The following is a 14,173-nucleotide window of genomic DNA, read 5'->3' as shown; positions in this document are numbered from 1 at the left end:
ATGCCATGCAGCAATGGGCCGCAGATCATAATCGTAGAAGGGGACTGAGCCTCTGTATATGGGCGCCCTCTCTACCAGGGGAGCTACCCAGGCGCCCTGGGGTAGACGGTCTAAAGGCAACCCTTAGGGATGACGGACTGATTCAAGGCTCTAGCTCGCTACAGACACATGAAGTCCAATCAGCCGCAGCCATTGGCGTTTGGCCACGGTTAGCAAAGGCAACCTTTGTCCATCTTTAAAAAGCTTTGCCAATATTTACACGGGTTTTATTGCGTTTGTTGTCAGACTGTCTTTGAGACTCTCTTTGAGAAGTCTGTCTTCCTGTCTTTGGGCTGCTTGGCAGCTCTTGGCAATGAAATATCAACGTTTTCTGCAGGATTTGACTCCACGGAATCAGGCTTTTGTCATTTGAAGGGACATGCACACATCTGCATTTGTAGAGCAGCCAATAGAGTGTAGGGTGAAAAGAACTCATGAACATGCTGTTCCTCTCACAACTAATGCTTATAATATGGTCTTAAATATTTTTATCCTGCTTGCTTTTCACTACACCAAGCCAGTAAATTAAGTGACAAATGTTTCACATGCTCATATTATTAATTTCTACTATGAGGATTATTAATTACAGAGTAATAGCTGTCCTATCAATTAAAGGCCAACAAGCCTAAAATAATATCTTCAAAAAAGGAAACAAAAAAAAAGATCACAGGGAGCCCTAAAATATTACTAACTAATATAAATTGACTAAAGTCTTGGTTTCAAGATTACTCATCTCTTCCGGTTTCTTCTCCACACCATATTAGCATTTAAGACAACCTTCTCATTAAATCCATTTACTGTGACCAGCATAATTATACATAGTGTAGTGTACCTTCACATTGTCTGGATGGAGACCCCCAGGGTGTTTGTCCATGTACTGACACAGGTCTGTGTGCTGTAAGAGAAAAGCAAAAATAAAAAATAAATATACATTAAATATACATTATTATCATCAATATATAACCATGAGAAATCTTTAAAGCTTAACCTGTTGCCACTCCCAACTTGTAAAATCCAAATGCTTGGTCAGTGTCTCTCAGGGTCAGATACCGTGTGTCACTGAAACAGATTTATTAAACCCCACCGCCATCTTCTCCTAGAGAAGCCAAACTGTCCCGTTCCCCGCCACATTTCCGGTTAACGTATTTCCCGATCAAGCTCGTCTTGATATGACGCTAAAGGAGACTTTTTGCGTCAATAACAAACTCCAAAGGCCGCTGACCCAGCGTCGCTTTATGAAGCGATGGGAGTGTGGCATGGGATGTGTGACATGGGATGGGTGACATGTAGTGTGTGACATGTGATGTGAGACATGTGATGTGAGACACGTGATGTGTGACACGAGACAGATAAGACAGGATGTCAAAACAGCTTTCAGATGTCAACACTCTGACTATCGTTAGCTAAGTGTAACATAACTTGGCACCCCCCAGTCTATTGGACTAGAGTGCGGTCAATCTGATAATTGTGATTTCATATATATAAAGCTGATTTAACAATAAACAGCATGCGTTTCATTTAGCAGAGTTACACTGCTAAATAATTTTCTAACAGCGTCCATGCTTTGGCCATAAACAGTAGAACATTTCCTCCCTGAAGTGGAGTAATCTAAGGGATGTGGTTCTTGTTTGAGAGTAGTGAGACAGACGGAGATCTGTGTGAAGCCTGAGTTGACTGGTAAGACATCCACGATGCCGGCCTCCCCTTCACCTCTGTGTTTTCTTAGGAGATTGGGGATGGAGGACGCAGTGGCTCTGAAATCACACTCATGTATCCACTACGCCAATCTCCCATGTTGCCTGCACCAGCGCAGCCTCATCTGCTGAATAATTCAGACACATGCTCCAGCATGGACACGCCTGTCCATCTTACTTTCTCCCGTCTCTCAGTAAATGCATTTCATTGTTTTTTCCCCCCACAATTCCCTGTCTGGTCTCCCCATGTATTTCACCCTCAGCCTGTCAATCATCATTAGCATTGACAGGAGAAGCCCTCTGTATGGAAATCAGACCCGGGCTGATTACAGCCCTGAAAACAAGATGCTGGATCCACATGAAACCAGTACATCCCAGTGGTGGGTGGAGTATTTAGATAATTTACTGCAGTAAAAGTACTAAAACCACACTTTAAAAATACCCTGCTACAAGTAAAAGTCCTGCATTGAAAATGTTACACAAGTATATAAGCATGATGAGGGAAATGGAAATTATTAAATTATAAAAGTACTCAAAACAGAAAAACTCTCACATTTTAGAAAATTGTTACATGGTCCTTGGATCCAGATTAAAGGGCCATGGGACAACGTTTTCCCAATGGACCGATGAAAAAGCTGAGAATTAGAAAAACATGATGGACTCTTTAAAAGAGGTCCTTATCTTCACTCAAACGCCACAATCTTCTGAACATGGTCACACTGAGACGTCCAGAGAGAGCTGTGTGGACCTCATGGTCTTAATTAGCTTTGGAGCACCTCGTTCGGTAATGGCTTGAAAATAACGGGCGTTCAGTAAGGGGTTACCTGCCCCTCTGCTCTCACTCGTTATTCAAACATGACCTACAGAGCGTCAATTATGTCCTGCCGACTCTCCTTCAACAGCTGCACCTTTGACGTGCGTTGTGTCCACCAAGAGGGGACATAGCACCGTTTTCTGTCTCATTAAGTGAAAGAGGGGTGGACAGCTGAGTCAGCTCCTTCTGGTTGAGGGATTTGGCCTCGCTCAGCGTTTCGAGATCAAAGATTGACCTGAATATCAATGGGACCATCGATGGTTGTCAGCTAAGTATGCCGAGGGATAACAGAGGACTTGGGCAGTTCTGGAACGTGTAGTTTCACTCTTTCCCACTTCTGTCCAAAAACCTATCTAGTAGTACAATGTTTAACATCGTGCAATGTATTAAGCTGCAAAATATAATATGAACTAGTAAAATATCCCAAAGTTTTATTGCCACCACCAGTTTAATAATATACCTTTGACTTTCAAGGATTTGGATTCTTTATCTCAAGATGACGTTGATATTCATTTTTGAGAGCAGCTGAACTATAAAGGTTGGAACATTTGAAAAAGGTTGCATGCTGCTTTGTGATTGCTAGAACACTGTGGACTAGTTTCTAGTGTTTTATCAAAGACTACAGATACAAATGGATGCAGTGATCGTTTTGTCACCCAGATATTTCCATAGGGATGAATTGATGCTTGGGTCTGGACTTCCTGTGCGCCATAGGCCGGGCAGTTATAGCAGTTTCACCAAATCATATGTCAGAGCTCATATGTCAATTTGAATGAAATGTAAGACCTTTATCACAACATCAATTAAGTCCTTAACTCAGTTTTTTCAAGCCAAGTATCCCCTAACCTGCACGTCCCCAAAGCTGAACAATAAAACACTCGCTATGTCTTAAGTACTTTTCAAAAGAGACTGGTTGGTCTCATTTGTAATCATAATACAGCAAAATTATATTTGGACTAGCGAAAGAAAGAAAGAAGTACAAAACTACGGAATAAAAATAACATACTGTATATGTTTTTATTTTGAAATTAGAGACTTTTTAAGACACAGTGGAAACCCGGGTCTGGCTGCTATCCTATGGTGGAAAAGGCTCGAGCTGCTTGAACATTCTCCCAGTGCCCTGTAAAACAACAGCATGCCAGTCAAAATACCCCCAGCTCGTCTTTCTGTGGGTCTTAAAAATGGAAACTCAACACGGAGGTCAAAACGATCAAGCTAAATACACACATGAGCACTGACGTTTGATCAGATCTCTACTCTGCCTAGTCTCGCATGGCCTGCTCGGTCCCCACAGCGCTGTGGATCAAGGTCTGCAGCTCGCTAGCTCAAAGATTGTTGTATTCTAAAAATGACACACAGAGACCGGAGCCAGGCGCCAGATGTCAGGCTTTATCCTGGAAATGTACTTCGTTGATCCAGACTTCCCTCCGCCTCAACACATACGCACTCCCACAGCGTCATAAAGCGACACTTGGTCAGGTGACTTTGGCTTTTGTTATAGACGAAAAAAGTCTCCTTTGGTGTAATATCTAGAAGAGCTTGGTCGGAACACTTGGCGTAAATTTTTGACTCTCTGGGTGGGGACTTAAACTGACTACAAGAATGGGACAGTTAGGTTTAGGAAAAGATGGTGAGAGGGTTACAAAATCTACGTTTCGGTGACATACGGGACATGATCACACTAGTCACCCCAACCCCCCCACCTGCCTCCTTACGCAAATCTTCGGTCTTTCATAACATTCTCTACCGTTGGCGCCCAAAAAGTGTCCGATGGGGTGACGTCGGTGTGCAGACTCACCACATATTCGAAGACCAGAGTCAGGGTTTCCTTGGTGTGGATGATGTCATGGAGGAGCACGATGTTGGAATGCTTCAGGCCTTTAAGAAGAGATGCTGCGGAGAGATGAGACAGAGATAATGTGATTGCTATGATCTACGCCTTCATTAGCTGCACCATTAGAATGCAACACAGCCTCTGCATAAGCCTCACTACCTACATACAGGGGATTAAGAAAGATCCAAAAAGAGGAAGAAAACACAGGCTGGATTACAGCTGGAGGTTCTCACACTCATTTGTCAACACATTTTTGATGCAATAGACATTGTTAATAAGTAGAGCAGTGAGAGGATGTGTTGGGATCCATGGTCAAATTGCCCGTTACTTCCCTGGTAAAGCTCCCAGAGTCTTACTGTGGAGGCTGGCTATGATTAGCCTGTTCTGGGACGGACTCGTTAAGACTTTCCCATGTGATTTGCTTTATCTAAGTCAAACCGGGAGGATTTTTGGAGCTATATAAAAGCAAATGAATTGTCCAGCCAGCAAAGGTTTACAGATTCTTAAGGGGTCAGTTTTGCGTGAGCAAATTGTACACCTTGACTTTGGAGTTAGAAGACGAGAATACTTGACACAAGGCATACACATTTGAAGAACTTGGCCTCACTGATGTAAAAACATTATAAAAACAGCTTTGAGCCAAATGCTTTCTATAACAATGCTCAGCTTCCAGATAGAACTCATATTTGGTTTGCTTGTGATGACCCAGGACTAGACACTTAACAATCCCGGTTCATTTTAGAACACCAAAGGAAGAGCTGCACCTGAACCTGGCATTGTGATGACGTGGCCTTGCCATGAAGGACTTAAGATTTAACACAACAAGACTTGCTGTGATGGACATACACTTTTATGTTAGAAGTGATGGCTTTTTTTATAATTATTATAAATTATAAATCTTTAAGTCCCATAGAAGTTCACTTAAAGTCATGACCGCTAAGATTGTAGTCCTTGTTGACAACTGATTGTAATGGAAAGTGAGTTTTAATAAACATTTCAAAGCCTGCAACACTAGAATTACTTCTGGAACCTCTCAGTTCATTTCCGATTACCAGCGATTAGATAGACCTACAAGCAAATATCAGTAGTCGGGGATCCCTGAGAATCCACCTCCGGGGCCGCAAACCAGAGCAGGGTGACTGTGACAGTGTATACTGAACCCATGACTCAATATTCAATACTGAATATGGTCTGCACCGGCTGTTCTACTTCCCGTTCCGTACGTGTATGCCTTGTTTTTTCTGAGTCCCCTGTAGGGGGGTGTCAAGCCTGCAGAGGCAAGATAGACTCTGCCAATGCTCTGAAAACCACTATATGAAAAAGGTAACTACAGAATGTAAATAACTTCAATGCTACTCCTAAAAAAATAGAGTTTGATGTAATGAAAAGCATAAGTATGTGCTTCATGTTTAAAAGTAATAAAGATAAAGATAAATATGTCCATAGCAATAGAAAATGCCCCCATATTTCTGTCAAGGTTTCACTCTGGTATTAGTAAATGTTTTGGAATGTCATTAAATAACATTTCCATGTCACCCTCACCATACTGATTAGTAAGAACATCCATTTTCACCCATAGTGGCCCTACTCCGGACCCTGAAGCCAATACATAGACGTGAGCGAGACAGGAGAAGAGGCATGATTATAGTTAAGCATCAAACTGCAAAGCTTTCTCAGGTAATTACAGAGATGGATGTGCACGCATCCAAACAGATGACAGAAAAGGTCATTCAGCCACAGAGAGGTAATAAAGGGAAGAGTTCCATGAGGACAGAATGTGAGAGCAGCTTAATGAATGCAGTTTTATTATGAAGCAGAGAGGATTTCCAGACTGTTGCCAATGCGATTCATTTAGCATACACAAAGTTCTTTTCCAAGGGCACAGGCGAGCTTTGACGCACAGATCCTCAGAGAGCCGGCGAGTGATGGGCCCGCATGAATCCATTCATCCTGTATGAATACCTAAAGGTTGTTAAAACATCTGTCAGGGCAGCAAGCAGGAGGTTAGTGCTACAGTCAGCTACCTCAAAGATCCTGTCCCCAGTTTGAAGATCCAACCCGCTCCCTCCCCCGCACACACACACACACCCACCCACCCCATCTATGGTAATGGGCGTGAGTGTGTGCAGTTTTAATAAGCATGGATGGACACACACACACACACACACACACACACACACACTCTGGGTATGTTACTTTATTCAGCAGCAGTGTGTGATGCCGCTCACGTGTCAGCGCGGGGAGCTTCCAGCTCAGTAATTGCTGACTTTAGTTCAATTTCAAAGCAGCTTTCTGATCCGCTCACAGTGAGAGTTTGGACTGTGTGTGTGTGTGTGTGTGTGTTTCTGTGTGTGTGTGTTTCTGTGTGTCTAACTTGACCAGGCCTGCATCATACACAGATCCTTTTTCATCTAAATTCTAATGCCAGTCGTGTGTGTGTGTGTGTGTGAAGGTGAGTGTGTCTTCTTAAAGTCCATCCAGCTGCAGGTGCTACACACACACACACACACACACACACACACATTAGCAGAACTAATCCATGTTAACACATCTGAAATCACACATCACATGAACATCGGCAAGGAATGGGCATGGGCGTGCCGTTGAACACAGGAAGCAGGTTGTCTGATGTTGCTCTCTGCTGTCACTGAACGGTATGCAAGCCTACATAACCAATGAGACTGACTGGTGTGTGTTGTAGTTTCCAAAGGTCTCCGTTTGCATCCGTCCGGACTACAAACCAACCCCGGACTTTTCAAACCAAACCAACGGGGGCAGCAGTGTTTCCAAATGTCTCTGTCTAAGGGGCTCAAAAACGATGGAGTCATGTGGACACGATGTAGACTGAATAAACCTTTACATGTTTATATCTAAAGCAGAAATTAGGAATTATTTTGACTTGAATTAAAGGAATGTACAGGATGTTGATGGATAATCAACATTTACTCAATACTATTTCAAAACCACTTTAATTTGTTTTTTCAAATGCATTAAAATTAAACAAGACGCCCGAAAATTATCCATCAAAGTCACCCAAAGAGCGTTGTGTGGACTAAATCAGGTTATTTTGGGTAATTACAGTTGGGTAGTTAAAAAAAACATTGATATAGAAAAACAGGTCAAACCTGCGGACCACATGAGGGTAAAAAGACCTAGAGACACACAAATGGTGATCCATTTTGTCATAAAAACATCTGTTTTTATGCTTGTAGAGAGGATCTCCAGGCCGGATATTGCCGTACGTAAAAAGCATGAAACATTAACACAAGAAGCATGAAACAGCCTTGAGCCTGGAGAGTTGGCGTTAGGTGGGCATAACTTCCAACCCCGGACTTCTCACCTTCTCGTATGGCGGTGAACGGCGTCCCTTCCTCCTCTTGCAGACGGATCACCTTCAGAGCCACCAGCTTCCCATTCACCCTGGCAACAAGACAGAGGACAAACTAAGTACGGGCATCCCGCGGCAGAATCTATCAGAACCAGCGAAGCCGGAGAACAGCGAATATTGTTAAGTCAATGAAATGTAATTCAGCAGCAGCGGAGTGAGACCCGGGGACAAGGCCACGGGAGAACAACTGAATGGGCCTCACCAATCAAAACTGTTGTAGTGGCGAGAAACACAAAAATAACATCATTACTGAGTCTTACATTCACAGTGTGTGAACCTTTCATCTTCTAGAATTTGATTAGCAAAACCTGGAAGGAAAGCAGCAAACCATAAACCGTTAAATCAGTTGAACAGACGCATCCATCCCATAGTGATTCTGATACAATAAATGACATTGCATTGCGTGTGTGGGACTTATTTACATAAAACTACACTATGCAACTGTTATTGCTGTTCCTTTTAATGGATTCACTCAGTTACAGCTCTGCTCCTGTTTAATTAAATGTAATATTCACTGCCTGCATGAGTGGCTTTTATGAACTATAAAGAAGAGTGACGGGATAATGCTAAGGATTGGACATGTACACACACAACTACTTACTTGCTCTTTCCTTTGTACACTGTGGCGTATGAACCTTCGCCCAGTTTCTCCAGCTTTTCATAGGAATCAGCTTTTCCAAACTTGGGGCTTGTTGGCTAAACGGGAAAAAAAGAGATACAAAAAGACAAAATAAAGCACAAATTCAGTAACCCAGAAAAATAAAACTCTCAGAGGATCACACACAAAACATGTACAAGTCTGGGAGGTATTATAATCTGGAGCCATTACCTGGGAGGCGTAATGTGACAGAGAGAATTCTTAATGTTAGAATTTAGGAACTACTTCTCATTGAATCATCACCTCATAACGTACATAAGAGGTAACGACTACAGCTCGGAGCGGAGGGTGGTCCTCTGTCTCTGTGTTGGCGTTCTGACCTCCGGTGGATTTCTGAGGACTATGGTTACCTGGTCCTCAGATCTCTGCAGGGTAAATCCAGACAGCTAGCTAGACTATCTGTCCAATCTGAGGACTATGGTTACCTGGTCCTCAGATCTCTGCAGGGTAAATCCAGACAGCTAGCTAGACTATCTGTCCAATCTGAGGACTATGGTTACCTGGTCCTCAGATCTCTGCAGGGTAAATCCAGACAGCTAGCTAGACTATCTGTCCAATCTGAGGACTATGGTTACCTGGTCCTCAGATCTCTGCAGGGCAAATCCAGACAGCTAGCCAGACTATCTGTCCAACCTGAGGACTATGACGATGACTACTACAGAGGCACTGTGGCTCTGTCTGGCGCTTAGCCCCGCCCATGATGCTTGTGATTGGTTTAAAGAAATGCCGAGAAACCAGAGCACGTTTTTCTCCTATCCAGGAATGCTGTGTGGAATTTATACATGTAAACCATGGTTATTAATATTAACACAATCACTTATTAAAAAGAGGCATTGTGTAACACGTTCAATGGAAACTGGAGAATGTATTCAAAAAAGCTTTTTCTAACTTGGCCAACTCACATGAGTGAGGCATTGACATAAAGTGTCTACACTGATTAAAACCCTTTATCTCCAGACGGGGGCCATGTCTGATCCCCTATCTCAATCCAAGAGGTTGTGTGTGAAACATGAAAGCTGAGTGGGTCGGGCGGGCCTACACACAACCACCACGAGCGGGACGATTTACACATTTTCATAATCCCGGCTGAAACAATTCATTAGTGTGTCGCAGCGACGCTGGCAGGCAATCAGTCAGGCCTCATATCACACTCATTACATCTTATTTGTGAGCACGCTCATTAGGCGTTTCACATTTGGAGCTAAATTTAAAAAAGGAACCAACGTAGGTATAAAAGCTGAAAATCTCATATGCGAGGTTGAGAAAATTGTGTTGATTGTACACAGCCTTCAATTAACCGTGTGAGGTTGTAAAGGCGGGAAAATGAGTCTGAGACGGAGAACAGCTTGGCGGCTGAATCAAAGCACCTGAGGAATCCAGACGGAATCGGTGCTCTGACAGCATCTGAAAGCCTTCGCCATGTCAGAGCCAAGCAAGCACACGCTACTGCAGACACATGACTGGGGTTTGATGTTGCAATATGTTTGGGGACCAATCTGCCCGTTACCAGGGCCGGGGCTTAAAGGGGACACGAGGTGGCTTGACTTTGCGGTCTCTGAGCCATGCACACGACAGCCACTGTGGTACTTTGTTCTGTACCGTTCATCTTTTTGTTGGTTGTTTGTTTCAGCCAGTCTCTTTACTCCAGTGATGTGCCGCCACAAAATCAAACAAAATGGCTGACTTCTTTGAAACGTAAAAGAAAAACAGTTGCAAAAAAACCTAATGATATCTCATTGGCTACTTGCCAATGTGGCAGGTAAATAGATAGTGTTACCCGCCAATTGCTAAATTTACCTGCATTTGAAGGGTGGTTAGTTTCAGACATACATACTGTACATACATACATACATACATACATACATACATACACGTGTGTACACATATATATGCAAATACATACACATATATACACACACAAATATACATATATATACACACACATACATATATACACATACACACACATATATATACATACACACACATATATATATATATACACAAACACACACACATATATATATGTACTGTATATTTCCCATAGAAATGAATAAGAAGGGTGGAAAAAACGCTGACATGGACACGCACCCTTAGTCAGTATATCCACATTACTTGTGATTATTTATCAAAACTCTCATTGTGTTAATATCTTGTGAAAGCACCTGAACTCAACCGTACAGTGTTGCCGCAATATCCACACATACTGTATGTATTTTTTCAAAATGTAGTGATATTTGATTTCCTCCATATCACCCAGGGTAGATTCCACTAAGGTTTTTTGATGCATAAAATTAAATTGCGTCTAAAAACAGGTGGATGGAAACGCTCTAACGTTCACTTGCAGACACAAATGGACCCTTCCACGATTGCTCCAAGCAGAATTGAGTCTGCCTGAGTTCTGACACTCGTGTTAGGCTCTGGGAGAGAGAGCACTGTTGGTTTCATAAGAAATATGATTGCCTCCATCCAGACTGCATCATTTCAGCAGTAACGGTGTTTTGCACGGGGCATTTCCTCTCAGGTAGGCCGTCTTATATTGTCCTTATAAAAATATGCTTTAAATTGAAAATAAACCAAAGGTAAGAGAGAACGGACAATACAACAGTAACAGTGTAATTACAACACATTACCACCACTGTACTGCAGTACTTGTACCAACACGGTACTGCCAATATCACGAATATTACCATGAAATATACGGTGAAATACAACATTAGTATCGGTTGTTATGTACTGTATGTATATATTGGTTTCTGCAGGGTTTCCCACAGTGCTTTGCAAGCCATTTCTTAAGTTACAGCAGCAGCTCAGTTGGAAAGTCATACACAGTCAGACTGTATTTCAAATCTCCAGTTAGCTTTTAGCAGGGCTGCAGTACTCCGGTCTTGGACTCGAGTCCGGACTCGCTAGTATTTTGGTAATGGACTTGTCTCGGTCTCGGCCACTGGTCTTGCCTAATATGGCTTTTGGTCTGGACCGAGTCCAGGTGTCTTTATTATGTTGATAGTAATATTGGAGGGAAGGTGAAACCCAAAATGATTGTCTTGATACTTGGAGTCACCTGGTCATGCATCAAACTTTTTTTTCTGTCCTGGACTCGGTCTCAAACCTTTGTGGACTCGGTCTTGTCTTGGACTCGACTAGTCCTGGTCTTGGACTTGTTTTGGACTCAACTAAGGTGGTCTTGACTATAGCCCTGCACAGCGGAATCTCATTGCTCTTTTAAATTCTGAATTTTGCAATGCTGTCTAGGCCTGCACGATTAATCAGTACAATCACCGTCTCCATTCACCCTGTTCAGGATTTCATATTTAAATAACTCCCAATTTTTTTTTTTTTAATTTAATTTGCCAAGCCGACTGCATCACAAACGATAATACTTTCTTTTGTGTGTTTTTGTGTGAAATCCAAACGCTCTGTTGCAATGCTCTCCCTTCTCTTCGTTAAAGCCTCTGTGTTAACAGACTTGTGGTGAGGACCAATGAGCTCTAGGTGCCAAAATAAATCTCTTTGGTACTGCCAGTTAGTTTTGTCATAGTTTATATTTAAATAAACATTACACTTCCTGAGCGAAAAATCATGGCAGAGAATTGTGATATCATTTCTAAGCAAAAAAATCATGACTTATATTTCCCCCCCAAATCGTTCAGGACTACTTTGGTCCTTGAAACCTTTGAGCTCTACGTTAATGCTGCCATCAATCTGGGTCTCCGGGCCCTAGGCAAGTAATAAAAATAAAGATATAACATAGATAAAATATAGATTTGGATTCTGATTAAATACAGACTTTGCTTACGCGGTCTAAATGCTGTGCACCAAACAAAGATTTGGTTTAAATTATGAGCAAAAGAAAAATGACCGCCTCTACCCCCCGCCCCCCCCCCCACACACTTCCCATCCTCTCTCAGAACCACAAGCTGTGTTTCCATGGTAACGCTGGCCCAACTGTTGACTGCTTTGTCGCCCACTGCTTATCACCTCAAACAGAGGTGACAGCCCACCAACTAGCGTGTCATCAGCGGCACCACAGCTGATGGCTTGCTCTTGCTTTGGGGGGGGGGGGGGGGGGGGGGGGTCACATGTTGGGACTATTTCACCTAAGCACTGGGACTCGGTGAAGCTTCCAGGACTCCAGTGTCAATCCCATGGCTATTTCATCGTGTGAAAGCTGTACTTACAGAACTAGGGCTGGAGTGGCGCCGCAGTTTGGGCGACTCCTTGCCGGCGGACGAGCTCTTGGCGCTGATGCAGGCATTGTTCTCGGAGTGGACCCTCTTCACCTGGCTGGCTGGCTTCTCGAACGCGTCGAAGCCGCTCTGCGTGCGCTGCACTCTCACCTTCTTGTCCTCAGGGATGGTGTCCAGGGGCTTGATGACCGAGTCTGTTCCCTGGCAGCTGCGTGTGGACATCTTTGTGACACATATCTGTCCAAATGGAACAGGGAAAAGGAAAGGAGAGAAAAGATAAAAGTGTTAAAGAGCATTAAAGAAGAAGCAAAAATAGCCATCTGTGATTGTCAGTGTCGATCCCAAAACCGGCTGCGCCCCCATCTTCCAGATCCTGGTTTTTCAGCCTGGGTCTCTTCCCTTCCCGTAGAGCCTTGCTGCTACCTCTCCGCTAGGATGAGAGCCTTTTCATCTCCATCTCTCTTTTCTCTGATCAAAACAGATCCAGCCTCTGCCGGCTCTGCTGCACGCACACACACACACACACACACACACACACACACACACACACACACACACACACACACACACACACACACACACACACACACACACACACACACACACACACACACACACACACACACACACACACACACACACACACACACAAACACATACACACTGACCTTATCTCTGACACACACCTCCACATCCATAGCATTGTGCTGACATGCTACAGATTGCATCCTAGAAGCCTGTGGGGCGCTGCCCCCCCCACATCCATTTGCAGACACAGGCCTGTAACAACTCCAAATGTAGCTCTGCAAATAAGTGTCTCGGAAATAATTGTCTCTTTCAGTCAAATTTAAAAAGCTATTTCTTTGTTACTTTTCCAAACAAAACTAAAGTTTTGAATGGATCCCAGGGTGCATCTGTTGGTTATATCACTCTGATGTGACCCAGATGATAACAAAGCTACGCAGCGTGAGCACTAACACCTCTTTATTGTCATAAAACGTTGTATTTCTTTAGCCTGAATTAAACTAATGAATAGCACAGTATTATAGTTTCCCGGACCTTAGATAGTCTTAGCAATTGAAAGCGGTTAAACACAAAACAGCAAAACAAAGGTATGTTAAAACAAAGTTATCTAATCATTGTTACAGGCCTAGACACAAAGCACCTTACCCGCTGCTCCTCGGCGACAGACTGTGTATATTGGACACAAAAGGCTCAGGCGGCATGACATGTTTCGCCACGGCTCCCTCCAGATTAAATATTTAGGCCCGGGCTGCCCTGCAGAAAGAACTTCTAATTACTCTGATAGGGTAGGAGGAGTCGTGTTGCAGCAGACTCGGCGGAGCATCTCCCACTACAGGCCGCCTTCCCTATCACGCTCACATGGAAACTGCTTTTAACCCTCGGATGGTACTCGGGTCAAATTGACCCATTTCAAACTTTTACAAGAAGAATAATGGTACAAGTTACCTTTTTAATGCCTGAAAATCTATGGCCCTACCTTATTTTCTATGATAAACATGTATTCCTGACTCAATTCAGAAATGTATTCTGGA

The 14,173-nt window shown here is 43.2% G+C and overlaps 1 protein-coding gene and 1 long non-coding RNA gene across 4 annotated transcripts in view; one reads left to right on the top strand and one right to left on the bottom strand.

Annotated features, from left to right (window-relative positions):
- Nucleotides 1-5,135, top strand: part of LOC117946533 — a 17,446-nt gene extending 12,311 nt beyond the window's left edge. Inside the window, exon 3 of the long non-coding RNA XR_004657046.1 lies at nucleotides 5,124-5,135. This is a non-coding gene — a long non-coding RNA (uncharacterized LOC117946533). The remainder of the gene's footprint in view (nucleotides 1-5,123) is intronic.
- The window catches only part of cdk14 (cyclin-dependent kinase 14), a 156,964-nt gene that overhangs the window by 98,181 nt on the left and 44,610 nt on the right, over nucleotides 1-14,173 (bottom strand). For all 3 annotated transcript variants that reach the window (XM_034874747.1, XM_034874749.1, XM_034874748.1), the window contains 5 exons: nucleotides 12,609-12,854; nucleotides 8,371-8,465; nucleotides 7,722-7,801; nucleotides 4,346-4,440; nucleotides 872-934 (listed from right to left, as the gene is read on the bottom strand). In XM_034874747.1, the coding sequence (XP_034730638.1) occupies nucleotides 872-934; nucleotides 4,346-4,440; nucleotides 7,722-7,801; nucleotides 8,371-8,465; nucleotides 12,609-12,854 (579 nt within the window). The remainder of the gene's footprint in view (nucleotides 1-871; nucleotides 935-4,345; nucleotides 4,441-7,721; nucleotides 7,802-8,370; nucleotides 8,466-12,608; nucleotides 12,855-14,173) is intronic.

The sequence above is a fragment of the Etheostoma cragini genome, chromosome 6 (genome assembly GCF_013103735.1).
Source record: "Etheostoma cragini isolate CJK2018 chromosome 6, CSU_Ecrag_1.0, whole genome shotgun sequence".
Classification (NCBI taxonomy): domain Eukaryota; kingdom Metazoa; phylum Chordata; class Actinopteri; order Perciformes; family Percidae; genus Etheostoma; species Etheostoma cragini.
Note: the sequence above shows the minus strand (reverse complement) of the source record. Positions and strands in the feature narration are given on the sequence as shown.